This window comes from Idiotropiscis lumnitzeri, chromosome 1 (assembly GCF_059441095.1).
Source record: "Idiotropiscis lumnitzeri isolate Australia: NSW breed Sydney's pygmy pipehorse chromosome 1, RoL_Ilum_1.0, whole genome shotgun sequence".
Lineage (NCBI taxonomy): Eukaryota > Metazoa > Chordata > Actinopteri > Syngnathiformes > Syngnathidae > Idiotropiscis > Idiotropiscis lumnitzeri.
In genome coordinates, this window is record NC_142391.1 from 30,383,911 (window position 1) to 30,405,211 (window position 21,301).

The 21,301-nt window shown below is 41.4% G+C and overlaps 1 protein-coding gene across 3 annotated transcripts in view; it reads left to right on the forward strand.

The window, feature by feature from the left end:
- Positions 1-21,301, forward strand: part of fbxl17 (F-box and leucine-rich repeat protein 17) — a 195,785-nt gene that overhangs the window by 137,030 nt on the left and 37,454 nt on the right. Inside the window, exons 9-10 of one of the 3 annotated variants that reach the window (XM_088294826.1) lie at positions 1,273-1,349; positions 17,961-18,109. In XM_088294826.1, coding sequence (XP_088150952.1) covers positions 1,273-1,349; positions 17,961-18,034 — 151 coding nt within the window. In that variant the 3' untranslated portion in view covers positions 18,035-18,109. Of the gene's footprint in view, positions 1-1,272; positions 1,350-2,752; positions 4,539-17,960; positions 18,110-21,301 lie in introns of those variants that run through there. The other 2 variants (XM_088294833.1, XM_088294816.1) reach the window with 2 other exon arrangements.

A 21,301-nucleotide genomic window follows, 5' to 3' on the forward strand; every position in this document is an offset into this window, starting at 1 on the left:
TAGGCGCCATACAAGTGAAAGAGCATTTTTCATTTTGGCTTGACTTCCCCCATTAAACGTCTTTTTAAATGTACCATGTTCCGATTCGTTATTTGTAAAACTGGTTGTCACTTTGGTTTAGCGGGGTTGTCGGCGTCTGTAATAAAGTAATAATAATAAAGTAACTTGTAATCAGTAACTGAACTAAGTTGCTTTTAAAGTCAAGTAAAAATAAAGTAACCAAGTTACTTTTATATTGATTGATTGATTGATTAACTGTGGCAACAATACTGGCCACAATTAAACCGGTTACCTCCCAATTTCTTGACTCAGGAAATCACTTAAATAGTACCTTTCAAACTAAATTAACTTGGCTACAAGATCTTAATAAAAATTGCCAAGCCACGAGACTAACCCTAAAAAAATAAAACAAATCAAGAAGAAAAGAGAAACAAAGTGACGAAAGTCTATCAGTCTAGAAAATATTACAAAGCCCTTTCAAGGCTTTGGGACTCGAGCGAACCATGCCCATTATTCATAAATGGAGAAAATTGGGAACAGTGGTGAACCCTCCCCATGAAGGGGTTGCCAACCCAAATTGCTCCAAGACTGCAATGACAACTCATCCAGGAGGTCAAAATACCTCGACTGTGTTTTCCCCCTTGTCGCGCGGGAAAAGGCTTTTTTTCTGGGGTTCACCATAGACATCAATGTTAATTTCAGCGTGTGAAGTGTGTGTTTTCCCTCCCCGGCACATCCATATTCATGAAAGAACACCAGCATCATGATCAAAACATTTTCTGCTCAAGGTTAATAGGTCAAATGTGTTGATTAAATTCCTGTTGTAGGACTCACTCTTCTCATTAGAATCATTTAAAGAGAATTGCTTGATACACATCCTCTGATCTCCCCCCTTGGCCCTCCCTCGTGTATGCTTTCATTTTACCTTTACATAGAGCAACACACACGCAAACGCACACGCCTGCACACGCGCACTGCTCCTGTGGGCTCAGCCAGTGTGCTGAATGCAGATTGCCCTCTTTGAAGGGAGCAGGCCAGTGTGTGCGCGTGCACTCCCATGCCGACACGTGCAAATACAGTCCAGTTGTTCCACCGCATGCTAATTTAATCAGATCAAGTGTTAAATAATGAATGGCAGTATATGCAAAGCGATGTGACCCTGCAGATGTTCTTTTTAACCTCTACAGCTTTTTGCTAAAGCGCATAACTAGGGGAGAACGCGCAGATAGGGGCTGCACATGCTTCAAGTGTCTTTCTTTGCTTTTGCTGTAGGTGCGTGGAAATCATCGCCAAGGAGGGGAGGAGCCTGAAGGAGCTCTATCTGGTCTCCTGTAAAATCACCGACCACGGTAGGCTACTTTCTCTCACCGTCCCTTTGTTGCCGCCGGCCTCCGACATCATTATCGTAACCGTTATTACCCGCCGACACCGCCATGATTCAGGGTTCATTTTTATTTTTACAGCTTGGCCCACGTGAGGCTCGCAAACAGTAAAATTACGATTGAAGAGTTTTATGAGGGATTGTGTCGGATCTCCGTGGTCCTCCTACTTTCTTCCCACTGCAGTTGCAGCATGAAACTTTGAAGTGCAGTTTTTAAAATCTGTATCACCGTTTTCATGACGTCCGTTCCGAGTTTAATATTGTGAGAAACCGGGAATTCACTCTAACTTATCTTTTTGTCAACATCCAGCTCTTTGTTGGTCACAGTTTTTTTTTAAATTAATACATTTTGATTCAAACGAGTACCATCTATTCTGCCCATTTTTGCTTTACTCATTATAAATGACCTTTTTATCGTAAATATCTGGTACGTTATGACTACCGCAGTGAGAATACAAATAAGCGCAAACTGTAACTTTGGTACAATGTTGGTATTTTTAGAGACACTTTATTACATCGACTGGAACTGAAAATAGATGAAAAATATGGAGTCGATCCTTATCTTTTGCAGCGATAACAGTTTCCTCTGGGAAGACTTTCTACCAGATGTTGGAGTGCGTCTGTGGGAATGTCGTCCATTTTCTATGATCTAATTCATACCATGACCAAGTATCTCCAGCATGCCTTTATGGCGCTTGCTTTGTCATGCCTCAACAGCAAACACGCTAGCGTTGAGAAACGAGAGAATTCTGCGCGATAATTGTCGGAGCATTCTCTTCACGAAGGTGCACGTTGTGTCATACATGTAGCCACAGGGTGGAGCCTCGCGTGATTACTCGACGACACTGTGACTCGTGTGAGTTACCGTGGCAATAATCACTTTGGCCTTCCTGAACCTGAACCTCCAACAGCGTGGGCGTGCGTCTTGTGCGAGTTGATGAATGACTCCCACATCCTTAAAGTACATTAAAGCTGCAGCAGCGTGTGCAGCCGCCCTCTTCCTTTTCTCTTCTGTCTCTAATCCTTTGGAGCAAGATAAATTGGTGATATCTGATCTTCTTTCTTGGCAAATGACCCCTCCGGCCGACCACTATGGCCTCTTTGTGTTTTGCATGTCCATCTACAATCACGAAGCTTGCTGCTGTAGGCACTACTAAAATGATTGGTGCGTTTCCTGCTTCACTCTCTGATAAATTGAATAACAGAAATGAGATCTGCCAAGCTGCTCCCTGCCAGTTTGCCCCCCCCCCCTCCCCCAGCTCATCTCCTGTGCTAATTATTTTTATTAATGGCCTCTCTGAGTGCATTCGAGATGTCCACAAGCCTCTTACATTTGCTTTGTATTCTACTTCCTGTGTGTGTTGATCGCAGGCTGGAGAGAAAGGCGGAGACATTGTTAGATGACGCCAGCAGAAAGCTCTGAAACATGTAATTTTAACCCGGGTGCAGATGGTTCTTAGCGATTATTTCGCAAGGAATAAATGGAAAAGTCGAGACAGAGCCTTTTTGGGAGGTAATGATCTTGCTGAAAGCCCTATTAGTGCCACGAAGACCGCCTTCCTCCATGCTCACTCCCATTCATCAAAAACATGCAAACCAATTAGCATGAACACGACTTTTTGTGGCAATCTAGGCAGTCTTGTTAAACACACGCATTTTGGGATTGACTTCTTATGAAATCCAACCTCTTCAAGAAAGTTCTCTTCGAGCTTCCTTGTTGTCGTTCCTCTCTTTAAAAAAGAGTCCTACTCAAGTTTCCACATGTGTTTTTGGTCTCGTGTTTTCTGGAATCTTTTAAATATACACTCGGCAGCAATAGGTCTTAGCGATCCAGGTCGAGGCAGTTAATTTATGTAGAGAGCTCAATCATTAGTCCAGTCTTTTTCAAATAGGGCAGTGTGACTAAAAAAAAACATGTTGAAGTTATTCTTTCTTTTAAGTTGGTCTATATGTCTTTTTTTCTGTTTTGGTCTCTTTAATATAAATGAGGCAGACGTGTACTTAAAACAGTTTTTTAGACATTTTTTTTTCTTCTGCGGGGGACGTAATAGACTAAAACTGAGAAGCACTCATTAAAGTGGAAGTCTACCCAAAATAGTTTTTTGCAATACCATGTTCTATTGGCCTTCACTAATCTGAACGTGGCATTCTGTTTTCTGTGTCGGGTGACGATGGACAAAAACGGGTGTGTTTTACTGCATAACTCATATTCCACATATGCTTGTCTTAATCAGAATGCCACGTTTCAACTAGTGGCATAGACTACTACATTGCGACGACTGCATCAAACATATTCTTGTAAAGAAAATGTTGGGATTTATGTCCCTTTAAACTCTCACTCGTATCTCATCTAACCTATACAAATAATAATAATAATTTTAGTCATGAATTGGATATATTTTTTTAAATGCTATAGTGAGGATAAGCGGCTTGGAGAATGAATCATTTGATCTTTTATGTTATTTATTTACTTTAATATCATTGCTGCCATTGTATTTCGATATTTTTTTTGTTGTATGTGTACGAAAACAAATGTAAAATCCTGAATGTGACTAAAAGTTGTGTAGAGTGGACTGAATTTTCTCGGGATGTAATGACAAGCAATGTGTTGATTGGTTGTATGAAGTGGTTTGTTTTGGGGAGGAGACTCCTGGCTGTCATTGGATACATTATTTACATTTGTTTTGTTTTGATTTATTACATTTTATACCGATGTGATTGGATGGATCGGCAGATAGTTTGCTTTTCATGCATAATTTGGTGATCAGTCTTAATGTCATAATTTGCCGATTGATCAAATCAGTGCTGATATCGTTTTGCAGCATATACAGTTGGATTTGTTTTTGTTTGGTTTTGTTTGGTTTTTGTTGCCATTTTTTCCATAGAATTATATGCTAATCTGTGTTTGGGGAAAATCTTTAGATTTGAGTTTTTACTAGGGTATTTTGTTTTTTGACAAATGCATTTCAGTGGCCTTCAATTCTATGCAAAATTCGGCAATCGGAACCCCAGAAAATAGCGGATGGCGACTGCACAGTAAATAAAGTTGTTTGAATTGATTGGATAGATCATCTTTCGAATGCATCAGTGATTAGTTATTTTATTTTATTTATTTATTTAATTATTTATTTATTTTCTCTTGCTCAAATCCAGAGTGTGTAAAGCTTAATATTTATTTTGGACCAAACAGAGAATATCTTGATTTGCATTACAAATAAAAGTAGCAGTATGTCATCAGTTTGAAAGCTGATCCTGATGAGAAAACCTGCTGGGTCGCTCCTTCTTTTCCTTTTTTTTTTTTTTTTTTGCTAATCAGACCTCACTGACTGAGACGTTGCACAAGTAGAGACCAGCTGTGTACCTGGAAGTCACCTGGAACCACTACAGTATTAAACTCAATTGTTTGTGTGACTAGCATTCAAGCGCATCCACACGTGTGTACTATGTATTCGTCTCAGCGCACTTATCTTATCCATGGCTGCCCACCTGCTTTATGCCGGGACAAAAAGAGCGACCTCGCCACCTCTATTCTTTACATATGGTAATTCCTTTTCACCCGCATGGCTGCCGACAACCTCTTACCTTGTCAGTCGCGGCCTCTCATGTACATCTGTGCGAATACAAGATGGAGTGAGGCACCTGTGGGAGAACCGATGAATGAGAGAAAAGAAACCGGGCGAGGCTATTCGAAAAGTGGGAATAATTACATTGCGCTCGCAGAGAGCTGGAAGACAAAGTCCTTTTAAATCTTTTTTCATTTTTCATATTGACACAGTGATGCAACGGCCATCTGGAGCCTTTCAAATCGCAGGAATCGCCTTTCAATCTCTGAGGTTTCTCTTTGTTGTGTAAAAGTGAGTTACCATACATTGGATTTGTCAAACCGCATTGCTAAAGTCATTGGATCTTGGTCCATTTTAGAACAATCCTGACAGAGCTAGCCTAATGTTTTGTTTGTAGCACAAAAAAAATCACTTGTATCCTGCCGCCGATCTCTTATTTTTAGGTACGTCCCTCATCAAATGTGTGGAACTCAACTAATAAAATTTCTGACACATATTCCTGTCAAAATAATGTTCTTTTTCAAAGCAGATCCTCGGTTTGTTTATGATGAACCTGTGGTGAGGTTGTAACCTAAATTTGTACGCATGTTGGAGCAGGCCTTAGCCGACGACAAACCTATGCTAATGAAATTGTAAAGGAATAACTCCAGGACATATTTGTATGATGAGGTATCATAGTTGTAGGCCATACATATAAAAACCAAAACAAGTGAAAAAGAATACAGTGGTGGCTTCCTGTTCCACATAACCACATATTCTTAATTGCTATACAAACGAGGTTGTTGCACGCTGTTCATACCCGCAAAACCAAATATGTTGTTGTGTCAAAAACCAGCGCTGCCAATAATTGCTGCCTGTCTGTGACAAACCCAAAATGGTTCCACAACCCGCTTTTGGGTCCCAACCTACAAGTTGAGAATCAAGATTTCAGAGAATACACGTCCCGATATTTATTGTGAAGCATTTTGACATTATTTTCATTTACATCTCACCAACGTACTCTGTGATGTACTCCTCCAAGAGAAGGATTTGTTTCCCTTTAACCATGACCAAGCTTTGCCCCCTTCTCTGTTCCGTCCTCTCCTCCTTCTCTCCATTCAACTTTCATCAATCGCTTTCATCAAAGGAGGTTTCTTCTAAATGGCCTGAACAATGATAGATGACATCCCCAGCCACGCCTCTTCAGCGGGGGAAGTTCAAGAATGAAATATTATTCCATACGCATGTGCATGTGCGTCAAACAGCATGCGTGTTACTTATTAGGCTGTAGGCTTGCTTACGTGTCGCGTGAATTTGGGGACAGAAAATAAAATGAGCAAATTTGCATGAGGCAGAACACAATGTAGTCCAACACTAACCTACGCCCGCACTTAAACTTGGACGAGAAAACATGAATCGGCATTCTTGTTGTGCTTCATCCCATCATCTAATTCTTTTCATGGTTATCTTTTCGAGACATCTCACAATTGGGTCTGTGCTGATTTGGATCAGAAGCCGACAATCAGGCTCAAATTAGGTCCAATTATCATGATGTATTTAGCTAGGCTATAAAGCAGGAAAACTGTATCCATAAAATATTCTTACAGTTTAACCAATTCAATTAGACTTGATTATGTGTGTACTATGCTTTAAGTTTAATATGTTATTTATTCTTATGTATATTGGAAGTTTTTTGCAGGTTGTGGTTTTCTTTGGTCTGCGGTTATGTAGAGGATGCAATGAAAATATTGATATGATGCCTACAGAATTTCCTCCATGGTGTGCTTAAACACTGTGTCCTGTCTCTCTTTTAGCTTTACATCCTGTCAAGTTGTTTTCCTTCGGACTCATTTATTTACAATTCAGTCATTCGCCGACGTGCAATCTAAGTGCCGTGAAACATCGTGTGATGTAAACCCAGATAGCATAATGGCCTGTCTGCCCCGCTTTCGCGCGGGCTTTCAGTAGGTAAATAATGTAACTCTCAAAAGCAGTCGATTAAAATGTGGGCGAGCAGCACAGCAGATTTATTCTGTCTTCTAAGGGGAGCGAGTCAATAGGCAATCTATGTCTGTATCACCGCTGCAAGGGTGGTTACGTGTGTAATTGTGTGTGTTCTAGATTTGGGAAAAACATTTTTAAAAAAGGATACATTTCTTGCCTTCACTCACATTTGGGTGGATCAGGTAATGTTAATGATCTTCTGTAGTCACAGACAGACTTTCAGCTTGTATGCTGCAGATCATATACGTGGTTAGGATCTTTGACGTGGCAAATAATACTGCACATTTTATGATAAGAAATAAAAACAGATAAAAAAAACAATGTGCCATAAATCGATTTGATGTGAGTAAAAGAATAATTAATTTGCAATCGATCAGACAAACCTAGCATGTATTTTTTGGGGTATGTGGGAGGAAGCTGGAGCACCATGAGAAAGGCTACTAAATTCCGCCGCCATTTCGGATGCGCCGACCTCTCGTTTGCCTTGATCAGGGATGCTACCGTAAAAAATATTTATTAGCTTCTGCATGAAAAATGTTGCCTTTGGCGTTAGTTGCTGAAACTCTATTGGGGGAAAAAAAAGACAAATGATCCTTAATAAAAACCTACTGTTTGTCAAATTGCAAAGTTCATTAAGGACTGCACTGGGGCATCGAGCGGCTGACGCGTGAGATGGTGGTGCTCAGAACCCCTTGAAAGCTTGAGTTTGAATAGCCGCAGGGTAAAAGCATTTAGCTAGATGAGCCCTGCTCAAGTGTATAATAAGTCCACTTCCATAGGCTTCCGTGCGGCTGGGTTTATATATTTCCCATTCCCTACCATCAGCCCGTGTGGTGCTATTTGCGCATGGGCGAGCGGTGCAAAGAGGTGGAAATTGAATTACTAGTTTCCATATATTGTCCTCCCTGCTTCTCACTCCACTTTAAGCTTTCTCGGCGCTATCCACCGTTTGCCTTATGGGAGGGGGTGAGGGGGGTCATGTTTGTGGGTTTGAGGCTTAGGCTTGCGAAGGCTGTGGCTTAGGCTGTCTAGCATCTTACTGGTTACATATTTACCACCCCACTCCCTCCTTGTGATGTTAAGTTAGTCTGTATTTGCACACATGCACTCTATTTGGGTCTGTGTCATTTCTTTTGCATGAGTGTCTCCATATATGTGATGTCAAGGAACGTGCACATACATGTTGCCCAAACATGACCATAATGTTTGTGATTGTGAAGCCTTCCCTAACAATGGGCCCCGTGTGTGTTGGTCACGGCTTGCATGATATAGCAGCTCAATTTGTTCTCTCTACGCTGTCTTCTGGCTCATTCACTCACTTCCTGTCAGCTCCTAATAATGGTGAGCTGTAAAAGTGTGCCCGTGGGACTCAATAACACAAAGTGTGTCGCTGTTATTGTTGCTCATAAGTTTGTTTTTTTTTTGCTTTTGTTTATGGAAGTGAATTTGAGCATTGCATTTGTGTGTGCGTGGTCCCGCCCCTCCCCCTCCCCGCACCCCGATTAGCTCCTGCGGCCTCACATGATCGTAAGCGAGCGTCGCCTCCGTGGAGCCTGCGGGCAGGTGTAAAAGTGCCATAATGACTTTGAGGTTTTGCCGTCTCTCTTTGGTAATCTCCTTTTATTTCCGACTGTCTTCCTGCCTCGCCATCTCTCTCTCTTTTTTTCTCCCGCCTCCTCCTTTCTCCCAGGTGCAAATGGAGCTGTCCTCCAGGTTACGCGGGTGTTGATATGTGTTGGTGGCCACATTTAGGAGTGTTTAATAGTTAAAGCACCCCGTTGCCTGTTCTATAGTTAGCTTGCAGTTTCTCTGTTAGTGTTTTACTGGAACCTTTGGAGAGAAAGTGACTTTTTCGTGTGTCAAGTCAAACGCAATGATTAGCAAAATGGTCCCACTTGTGGTACGTGAAAGAATCTCAGTTTCAGTGCACTTCAGTTGTATTTAACTTTTTAATCTTTAGGAACTGCGTGTTTTTTTAAAACTTATATTTTGGTTCATTTTTAATTTACCTAATCAGTCATTATTAAAGGTCAGCTTTTTTCATTTTGCTTATCTAAGTGCAGTGTTAGTTTTGAAAAGATTAATTATTGGCTTGCAGTAATATTTAATATGCTTTTTAAGCATAAAAACTTGGGGCTACTCGCCTACCATATGTTAAAGTCGGTCATGATGCCGGAATTGTCGCTTTTATTTTTAGATGTGTATTCAAAAGCCACTCAAGTGATTTCCGAAATCAACTTGTATTTAACTGAAGTGAGGGAAAAAAAAGCAATAAAATAAATGACAGTTCTTGCACATTTAGTAGCAATTTGTACAAATAACTGAGCACTTCACAAACAAGGGGGACATGAAGCACTGATAATTAAATCGTTCCAACATTTTTTAGTTGCTGTAATTAAACTGACCTAAAAGATGAATGAATGCACACGAGTACAAAAATGGTTAAAAGTTCCCCTTTAAGGTCCAGCCTGCAAACTTTGTTAGCGGAAGGTCACCCTCTGCATCATTTTTCTGCATGTGTAGAAATTTGTGAGATAATGCCGCCGCTAATCCCTCACAAGGTCAGCGAGCGCTTGCATCGGGTGATTATCCCCCACTGTTTATTCATAATTCCTGCTGATGCCATTTCCTCCTGCTGCCTCTGACCATTGACCTGTCATTTACCGTCCATTGTTGCCTTGTTTTTACTTCACCTCGGAGACCGCTGTCCACACCAACATCCTCCTCTTTATCACAGTGGGATCGCGCCTTCTTACAGGAAGATTACTGCAGGATTTCAATGCAAAGCATATATCTACTTAAAGGCCACTTTTCCTTGTTGTGTTCTAATCTCATTTTTCATCGTCTCTCCTCGCGCTCATGTCATCACCTTGTGGAGGGTGGCTTTTTGACTCTCTTCCACTCACATTGTGTCTTTGTGCAGTTTCCCGCTGGTAGTTTGACAGAGGGGCTTTAAATCATTCAGATGACTTGGCAGTGGCAATAATGCGCAGCGCATCAGCGCTGTTTTAATATCTTAGCTCATGACTCTTAAATGCGTTGGAGCAGCAGCTCTGGCAAATAGCCTCAGTGTCAAGCAGCGAGCCGCTCATCATTTGATCAATGGCATTCATGGAGCCCAGCGCAACCCTCGGCATGTGTTTGTCTATGTACATGATTGTATGATAAAAGGCTTTTGGAAATTGCTGCTCTTTAAACATAACACGCAGCAGGGGGCCCGCTGTCTTGTCTCAGTCGTGATTTAGTGAACACAGTACGTGTGCTTGACTGGCAGCAAGGTTGCCACTTCCACCTTGATGCCGAAATCTTTGTTCCTCCAAAGATTTCTTTCTCACTGCAGGGACCTTGTTAGTTTGATATTCATTTGACCGCTTAAATTTCACGTGAATTTTCGGTTTGCAACCCAGTTCCCAACTCGAATCTGTCGTATTTCAGATCATCTTTACCCTTTGGAATGAATGGAAGTCATAGTTGTTTTAATTTTAGTCTGAGTTTGACTCTTGTGGGTGAAATTTTGTCAAGTTTTTGTGACATTTTCGTCATTTCTACATGTGACAGTTTTAGTTCAATTTTAGTTGGCGTAAACTTCAATAATTTTGAGAAAATACCACTTTCTTGCGGAACAATTTTTTTTTCCTGTACTGCATGCAAAGGTAAACTTTAGTGGGTCTTAAACTAAATTTTTCAAGATATTTTAGCATTCAGTGTGGGTTATCTTGCATTAACAGAGTCGACAAATAATTTGGGCCACGTTTATGTTGGTTTTGTTGAACAAATTAAACAAAATTATCCTCTGTAATTTATCTTGAAATGATTCATTCCTCAGCATACAATTTTGCTGTTAACGTCCCAATGAAGTTTTTTCTTTAACTTTTTTTTTCTTTTTATTTTTTTAAGTTTAGGCAAAAAGATTAATGGCCCAAATAATGTGATCAAAATGTACTGTTGATAAAATAATGGAAGTTAAAAGAATCCTTTACAATGCTGCAAAAAAAAAATGTTCGCAGTCCTCATTTTCACAGATCTGAATACATATTGTACAATGTAATGAAAATGGCAACTATTTTCCACAAAATATCCGTCACACACTTTTCAGACACTTTCTTGTATTCTTTCAGAACAGACGATGCAATTCAACAAATTCTGTTCCAGCTTTTTTTCAAAGACCTTTTTTAAAAGCAGCACCAACGCACCCCTACATCTGCTCAAGAAAATTGTTTTGGAGGAGATTTTTTCTGAGGGGTTGATGTCTGCCGACTACTATAATAATGCAATATAATATGCCCTGTCGATTTAAATACTTATATTTCATTAATATTGTTTGTGAAAACAAATTTATTAGTCTCGGTGAAAGGACTGCTTGGCTTCCGTGCTTGTTGACTGCAGCTTAATTCTCTTTGTTCAATTTATCATCATAGCTAACTATAGTAAGATGTTTTTAATTCCTCACTGCCATTCAGACTACATTTGAATTCATATACTGAATAATTCATGTAAAGGTAAGTACTTTTGAGTTCTAAGCGATTTTTTATTTATTTATTTTTTTTTTTTTTTAAATATGGAATTGCATTCAGCCTCCTTGTTTACTTTGCGGTAAAACGAAAAGAGCTGAGTTGATGATACCATGATCCCGTGCTACCTCTTGTGCTCCCCACTTGTCCTCCCACCTTGGCCATCTCGTTGGAGGTCCTCACCGCATCTCACCTTTACATATTCTAATCTTTCCCTCCGCTCTCCTGCTGTCCTCGCTCCTTGTGTTATCAGTGTGTCCTGTCAAGCTTCATTTACAGAGCAGCACTAATCAGATGTGTACCAGTGGATGGCAGTTTGTGCGAGCAGCATGCAGCCGGATAGATAGGACGGCTTATCAGAAGGGGTGCACGTCTTAAGCTCTCAATTATATGCCTGAAGCCCAAACGCACGGCGGAGGCACATGCATGCATGGTTTCATGCACATTCCGTGGCTTATGAAGAAGATTTTTGTTACTCTTGTCAATGTGTATCTGTCTTTCGCAACTCAATCAAGTTTGACCCCCAATGTTTTTGATTCAAAAGACACTTAATTAATATACAACGTTAGCATTCCGATGGAGTGGGGCACAGTGCTCCCGGGGGGCTTCATAGGACCGCACAACTAAATCTTAACCCTAACTTGATCATAAACCTAATTGTTAGTGTACCACAGGTGTTTTTAACCTTGAAGCTTATGATGGCCAGAATCTAACCTCAACTATAATAATAAAACTCACTAAATAATTCACATCATCAGCCTTTTTATAGCTACCGGTGGACTTTCTCATACTATAACAAGAAGACCTTTGCATAATCAGTCAAACTTATAAATATGCTCGAAGTTCAAGTGCTGGCAGTGCCGTGCAACGATGTCTGTTTTAAATGAATCGCAATACTGTTGACTTTAAGATGTTGACAAGCTTTAATTGTTCTGCTGGAAAGGTTCCACAAGGTCAAACTGTTCAGCTAAATTTTAGTGTCTATCACGGTGATTTGATCAAATGTGTCATCGTGTTTTTAGTGTTGATGGTTTTTAATCAAAGACAATGTTCAACCTTGGCAAAAGTTGCCATTAACTAATCCCTATAATAGTATTTTAATATTTTTTCTCTTGATTTTAGCTAAGTAAAATTTCAGGGTATTGTGATGTTTTAATTAATCACACAGAGGTCGCCTGGGGATGTGTTTCAAGTGTTGTAGTCCATCAGAGGCAACAGGCCTAGGAGGTCGAGTTTTTCCTGCAAAGAGCTCGTTGAAGTGTCCTTGTGCACTTTAGCAATGTGCTTGTGAATAGGTAATCGAAAGAGACTATGCCGTACTGTAAAGCACTACAACAACAATCCTGAATATGCAATCCATTAACATTTCACCAGCTGTATTGAATGTTACTTACATCTTCAGATGTTTCCAAGAATATTACAACGTAGGAAACAAGGGGGCTTTCTATTCTACTTACAAGCCCATTTAGAGCTCTGTAGCACTGAGATGCAAGGTTTGTAGCAAATGAAGCATGAAAAGGTGAGCTTGGGGAGCAAAAACAATGAGTTGTGTTTGAACATTTCTGCTTTTGGAGTTGACTGATTTAAGGCAGCTGAATGACCGCCTAACACTGAGCGGCGAGGCTAAAAGTGACTGAATTGTGAAATGGTGGGGAAAAAAAAAAAACGCAGTCGGCGTCACTCTGCCGTACATCAGACGATTAACTCACACACACACACTTTGCATTCTCGTCCATGGGTATTTATGTAATTATGAATACAGTTAAGGAATGTACACATTACCATATAACACAGTCGACATATGCTTGATATGTACATTATTGATAGGCCTTGTCAGTTGCAGTGCCAAGATGAATGAATTTCAGCCAGACTGGTGCTGCCGGTCAGCCACTAATGAAAAGTAGTGGGGGAACCCCACGCACTACGTTACCATTTAGTCAGGTTCGGTCGTGTCGTTCAGTGTGCGGGTGCGTGTTCAACATTTTGAAAGAAGTCACTGCGCAGCTTGACCTTGCTTTTCTGCTCTGCCATCAGTGAAGTCTCCAATGCCGACAGCCATTCGTTCATGTCACTGAAAATACGACCATGTCTTGACTTGTAAAATTTGACCGTCCCTTTAAATGATTTTACTGCCTATAAGAAAGGCTGCCGCATCCAGGGAAAGGCTATGTGTCAAATGTGATTAGCTCTTGCTTAAAGGGACACTTCATTGGCGTTAACATTGGCATTTATATCAAAGCTTTGCATGTAAAAATTACATCAGTAGTAAAATACTCCATCTTAAAAGACTCAGTAGTGATTTGAGTTTTTTTTTTTTTTGTGATGAGTAATTGGCACACCCCATTTTGGAGGTTTGCTTGTTATTTTGTTCCCAATTTGAACGGTGCGCATCGTGGAGCCGCTTTGGGAGCATCAATCTTCAGGGAACAAAAAATTCCAGAGAGGAGGCCGATTCTACAGCCGAGTGTGGCCGCATTGAGTGGCGTGCGTGTAGCCTGGAGCTGTCGCGTTCCAAAGAATTGTAGTTACGTCGCCTACAGTCGAGAAAATCCTCATCTCAGCTCTGCTCACTTCCACATTTCCTCATTCTCATATGAATCAGCCACGGAGAGGTTAATCCTTTTGATATGTTGGAGAGGTCATAGGCAGGGATGTCCCCATGAATTTAGGCCGCTTGAGCACATACATGTGCACAAGTGTTAATTTTATACAATACAGTATACAATTTTGTAAATGAAAATGAGTCTAAAATTACGCGGTACATTTATTTGTTGCTGCTGTTGTTGTTTTTTATTGTGGACTGATGCCTTATGGCCATTGCTCGGTTCACATGTGCTCGGCCTGGTTTAGACTCGTTGCTTTTCCACGGCAAATTGCAGAAACCACGTCACATTGAACACATCAGTCTGATCAAGAGACATTAACTATGCAATAGAATAAAGGTCTCCAATAGCATCAGTTTGTGTAACTTGTGGCTTTATCTACATGATACAAATTGCATCGGGTTCACAGCAACACATCTGTTAACTCTGTGAAACCAACCCTTGTACCATTTATGTGCAGAAAAAACTAAATCTGTCGACACATCAGATTTGATCTAAACCGACTGGCCAAAATATATTCTCGGAGATCATTATCAATATGATCTTTGTGCTCACGTGCCACGTGTGTCATTTTGTGTTTGCGTGTTTCATTTAGAAAATAATGTCAGACTGCTTTGCTAAAAAGGTTGTGTTGGGTTTAGTTAACCCTCCCAGTAATCTGCCAAAAGGCACCCTCTGTTACACAAAGACTTGCTTTCAGAGCCCCCGCTTTGGCAGGAAAGCAGCTATTATAAGGTCAATGTTACCTTTATTATTTCTTATTAGTGGACGCGAGACCTCATGGGAGTTTTTCCATAAATACACAGTGAAATGGCAATTGGCATCCTGCCTCACGCCAAGGAGACTCACCCTGGGGAGCTCGGGTCAACATTGACTTAGTGTTTTTGTGTTTATTGTTTGGACATAAGCGAGGACAAAGTCAAAAGCCAGACGTGCTTACACCTCCGACATCGGATTTCTGGCGCTCGATTTCTCATCTGAGATGGTGGATGTGCATTTTTCTTGTCTCAAAAGACGATGTTTGTGAGACAAGGGGGTCCTGGGATTGATTCGAGTGCCTCTCCATTCTGTATGACTGCGTTGCGCTGTGGGTCGCCCACAAAAGGGCCCTGCCGGAATGCGGCATTTTGTAAACACCTCCTCCTGTCTTCTGAGCACAATAAGAGATGTCTAAGTGGCCTTGGCTCCTGGCGAACACAATCAATGCAGACATAGCCTGCATATGCACAAATATACACTCACTCCCAGGCTTTCAAAGTCCTCTTCCCTGCGATCAGGCATAAAGCCTTGCAACGGAGTGCCGCTGGCTTCATTGGGTATGGAGAGAATGCAAGCGAAGTGGCGTATGCTTTGGTTCTTTATTGTTGTTGTAAACTCTAATGGACTTTTCAGCATCTTCTTTACTTGGGCTGCTACTCAACCAATTACTTAAAACAAAAATAAATAAATAAATCAATGAAAACGGCCTTCTATAGAAACAACCGCAATTATAAATCCCAGCAAATTCCACTCTTCCGGTACACACATCAATAAAGGAAAATGAATGGAAATTGATGCAGGAATATGAAATCCTCAGTAGCATATGGCATTTACATTGACAGTCCAACCATGAAATAGGGCTTTCTCTCTTTCAAGCTCACCTATTTTGGTCTCATCCCGTCTTGTTTTACACTCTCCTCCTACTTACTATGCACAGACCTTAGTCCATTGCTAAGTGCAGGTGAAAAAAGCCATTAAGTTGCTGGCAGGGAAGTGTGTGTGTGTGTGTGTGGGGGGGGGGGGGGGTGTAGGGGTGTGTGCTTGCATGTGTGTGGGTGCGTATGTGTTTATGAGAGAGAGACTGACAGGATGACAGATTGCTCCTTATTCTGAAACATGACATTCTAATCAGTGTGAATGTTAATTAAGAGACTTTATTGAAATGTTTCTGGTGGCTCGAGAAATTGAAGGCTTAATGAAAGGAATGCTTGCTATAGGCGGAGAGAGAGAGAGAGTGTGTTCAGTTGATATAAAACGTCTCCACACCCATGTTCAAATGCCCGATTTTTATAATATAAAACAATGAGACCAAGACAAATCAGTTCAAAACTTTTTGCACTATTGTGACCTCCAGCCTGCATTTAAATCTTTCAGACTGGTAGTAAAATAAAGAACAGATGTAATGCTGGTATATCTGTGACTGTCTAAATTTGTAATTAACAAATCACATTCATAGTCGACTTCAACAAGAGTCGGCATACACCTGCCACCATGAAAGTGCCTTTGGTTAATCCTTAATCAAGTCCAGGTGTTCTAGAATGCTTTTGCAGACATTTGTGTAGTCACATCTGACCGCAATGCGTATGAATGTGATTGGTTAATTTTGACCACAGCCCAGTTATGAGTGCGTGCACATTTGTTTTATTTTTCTTCCGCTCTCTAAAAGATGTTTTGTTCAGTGTAACTTGTACAGGATATTGGTGACAGTGGTGGAAACGCAGTCTGTGTTCTGATGCAGTGAAGTGAAGACGAGCGGATATAAACCCTTAAAGGCTCGTAGGTTTGTTCCTCCTTAGTCTTCTACAAAGGTCTCTGTTTGATATTGTGATACTAAGGCTTTTTTGGCCTAGATAATTGTTTTGAAATCTCAGCATGTGACTTGGATGATTCAGCGTGTAACTTCTGAAGTGTAGGCACATTCACCTGTTAAATTTATTCACCGTTTCAATAGCTGCTTCAAATCCTTCAAAAAAATATTTTGTCAATGCATTGGTCCGAATAAATGAATCTTACACCAGCTGACATGTTGCCTAGTCCTCCACAGTACCTAGACCTTAATGGAAGCCATGGGGTGGACTACCTAAGTTACCTCCTAAGAGAGAGAGAAAAAGGAGAATTGTGAATTACATTAATTATTACGCACATCTGCAGAAGATTAAAGAAAGACTGAAGATAGTTCTCTGTTGAGTTGGTGGAGTCGCAACCAATTTTAACTGAATTGGAGTGTAGCGTTATAGTCCGAAGACAAAGTCTCTTTTTGAAGGACACTTCTGGCAGAATGGAGAAACATGTACTTTTTAAAATCATGAATAAAACAATTCAATTTCATTGATTGTTTAGCCCAAGACTGTTTGAGACTGCCTCTGTTCGAGGGAGGGAGGAAAAAAAAAAACACCTTTTGCATTCTGCTGGCATTTTCCATGTGCCAGGAAATGGTTCTGATGTGGTATTTGAGAAGATATTGCTTTTTATCCACCCTTTGCTGAAGCTTTCACTACAGGGAATAAAGTGCCAGCATCCAGTGAGCGCCAGAGTTGCTGGTGGTACTTGACACGCTTTCAAATGAACTGTTTAAGCTGTTTAGCTATGTACCCTTCTTCAGACGAATCTCCTCAAAGTGCCGTCGTCATTTTTGTGGAAAGAACCTCCTAACGCCTTACCTTGCAATACATGAGCTACATTCTGCTTGCATTTTATTTTACGACTTGCTTTTGAATAAGAAAGCCGATCGCTGAGGAGTTTTTCATCTGATTAAATTGGATTTCACAGGCTTGAACAGCCTCATCCAAGTTTTCTTTCAATTCAAACACGTTTTTCTGTAAATGGATGAGTTGCTAATCCTGCTATAGCTCACCAACCAGTGGCGTTACAAAAATCAACCATGCGGAACCACGGAGTAAGTGATAATTAGCCTCAAACGCACTTGCTCATCAGCCTTTCCAAATTGGGTGCATGTGGTTATATCGCTTGTTTCCATCCAAACAACCCGCATCGAACATGCTGTGTTGCTTTTAGGGCTCTCGCTCATTTATCAATTGCATTAAGAGATCTCTCAATAGTTAACTCACTCACTGCCAACCCGGGTAAAATGAATGTAATTTTTGCCTTCTATATCCGTCAATGGCAGTGAATGAATGAATTATCATTCCATCTCCCCTAGGGCCCTTTCTTGGACAGACCCTCAGCCTGGTTGTGTATCAGCAGCCGGTGGAGGACATGAAGAATGGTGACTGACAGACCAGGGACAGGGTGACAAACAAGCTCCATCCTCAGCACTAGCTATTGATTTCAGCTCAGAGGTCTCCGCTTGAAATGGCAGCAGTCGGGGTCAGTCGGCAGCCTACGCAAGAGCTAGTGGGCTGTTGTCCCGGAAAGGGAGACGGGGGGGGGGGGGGAGACAATTTTATCATCATGGTCAGTTGCAAACTGGGTTGTGACGCCGGTGCGCTGCAATTTTGGGATAGCCGGCCCATATGAAGCAGTGCGAAGTGTTCTGTCCCGCGTTAGCTCAAGCACATCCGCACACAATAGACATTGATTATACTGCATCTAGAAATGTTGAATAACTGGTTGCATTGCAGTTTGCATAGAACTAGAATTGTAAATGGCAATCACATTATCCTCATCATTTCTGTGTTTGCAACTTGAATTGTCCTCACGTGTGCCGTGTGCCAAAGGCTAGAAACACGATACTGCAGTAAAAGCCAGTGTTGTTTTCAGAAATATTTATGCAGGTATACTGTTGGGCTTGATATTCTTAATAGTTGGACTTTGACTTATGAGTTCTGATGGATTTTTCCCCCATTTCTGTTACTCCAAGCAATATTGCTCATGTTAACTTACCTTGTTGCTTCGCCTTCGCTCTTGTCACTGCATTATTGCACTCCACAGCCTCGACTTTGCCGCAGCGGTTCATTTTCTTGTCTGCGCTCCAATAAAATGTTTCTTGTTACTGTGGCCAACAGACACATGCCGAGAAGTAAATACCAGAGGACCCTAGTTGTCCTCCATTGTCATCTCATTCCGACCGATGCACTCAAGCGTGAGTTTAGCGGTTTTCCACGGTACGATTTTGAAGCGGAAGTACAGCTGAGGTGAGCCGAAGCGTTATTGTACAGTGGCAAACAAATGCTGGGTCGACAGTTAAGTATCACAGTGGGCTCCTTTTTATTGTTGATGCAGTTCTGCAGCCGCTATTTTGGCGAATGCGGCAGCATTTCTTAGTGTTGCATATCAAAGTTAAAAATATTTCCGATGGAGTTTAGATGGATTCCAGTCTTGATGTGGAAGCCAGGCCGTTCTCTCATTCATTTTGTCAGAATTGATGCTTGGTGGAAGACATCCTCTCATGTTTTATGAGACCGTCCGTCCCCTCCGTTGTGCTTTAAACTCTCAGAAATGTCCACATATAAATGCTGGCGTTCGCTCTAATGAAAATGGCCGCAGAAATTCATCTGCAACGTATATCTGGAGCACGGATGGTCGGCCCATTTTATGGAAGAGCTTTTATTATGTTTTGGACATTTGCCATAACTATGTCTTAGTCATAGAGTTACAGTCCAGCGGGCTCGAGTTATGCGTCCTTGTTCAGAAGAGCAGAAAGGGTCAGAATTTTATGAACTTTAATGCTAAAGGAATGAAAATAAAGTGATCTTTATACTCTCTGATGTACGCCGTTGTTTGTGATGCAAGTCTTGGCAGTAACTTATATTAAAAGCTGACACGGATCAGCTGGTCTTTAAACCAATTAGAGAGCGACTTCCTCTGGATCGCAGTCTGAGAGGTTGCTTTTTGCCTCTCCAAGAATCGACTTTATAAATAAATGGACCTTTGTAAGGTATCCATTTTCAGCGTTGTTTTCAGTTCCACCAAGAAAAACAACCATTGAGTGATTGCAAAAGGTAATCTCGCAAAATGCAGCTAATTCCACGATGTCCACTCAGCGTTCCAAACGTTCCCCCTTTGAAAATCACAAGTTTACCGGGTTAATCTATCGACGCTCATCTTAGTCTTGAAGGGCTGGCCGTCATTTCTCACTAGTCCTATCTAAGCCACGCCCCGAGCTGCCACCTCTTTCTCTCGATTTATCCGGCCATTTCTCGACCGGCTCTTGAAGCTCGACGTAATGTTCCACACCTCCTCGATGTCCTCATGAATCCAGCCGCCTGCCAAGGTTATGTTCTTACATTATTTAACAATAATGGGAAGTGACCTTCTTTAAAGGCGGGATTGATGAGTCTCTCCCAGAAGGGTCAATAAGGGTTAAATGAAGAGTTGCCTCTCTTTGAGAAGATATCCTACTTCACTAATTGCACTATTACTTCCTCCTGTTCTGCACGTAGGCCTAGTATTCAACCTTCGCCATGACACAGATCATGGCCATTTTGACATACGCTCACTGGCGTGAGCTTTGTTATGTTAATTGAAAGGAGTCCTTCAGTTTCTTTTTTTCTCCCTTTGAATATCTTGCACTTTTATCTTTGCGCTTTGGCGTTTTGACTTCTGTAATCAGAAAACTGTCGCAAAATAATGTTGGCAACTGTAGTGAGGTAAAAATAGGCAGGCTTGATTGACAATGTGATATTGTGTTAGGATGAATGCTTTGCAGTTGTCTGTAGAGTGCACAGGTAGGGGAGGGGGGAGCCAAGTGGGGTGTGTGTGTGGGGGGGGGACTGATTGTAGATAGAGGTGCTGTGGAGATTTGAAATGAGCTGCTTCTATTTTATATGACGACTTACAGTGACAGGCCGTGCTTTTGTGATGGAGTCACCGTTTTTCGCCGAGCCAGTCCATTTTTCACCGCGACGAATTGGCCCCGACAGCCCAATGGCCGGGCCAACGTTTCACGAAATGTAAAAGGTCTGGCGCAAATGAGGTCTGACCTTATCAATAGCCGGGGCCCATCCATCTAAAAGCAGACCCCCTGTCGCCGGGTGAAACACGGCAGGCGGCTCACCTCCTTCCTCCCTTTAACTCCCTCCCCTCGCCGCTCCTTTCCACCTCCTGATCGGCCAGCGATTCACCACCGTGTACTTTTCTTCCGGGATCCTTTATGCTTGAGTTAGTGAATTGAGCAGCACCTGATTGTTTTTTCTATCCATCCATCAGCTACAATATATCCGAGTCCACTTGATTTTGACTGTTATCTGTTGTGATAGATTGACGTGCGAGTCGCCACTGGGATTTGGCAGCTTTACAATTATATTGATTGCTTCAAGGGATGGAAGGCGCACTACATTATTTTCTTCCAGACCCTGTCTTAGTCATTCCTACTTTGCAAAACTGGAGGAATTATTACTTTAATCAACGTTTAAGTCCCATTTGTTTTTAAAGATTTCATGTATCGAGCATCACTTCACATGCAGGTGGCTCGATTTCTTCCTTTTGTCTCTCATCGCTGTCTTTTTTTTTTTTCCTCCTCTTTTAACCCCTTTAATTTCATTATGTTACTCTTTGCTTTGCCATCAGCATTCATTCAACAATTCCCCCGGGTTCTATCCT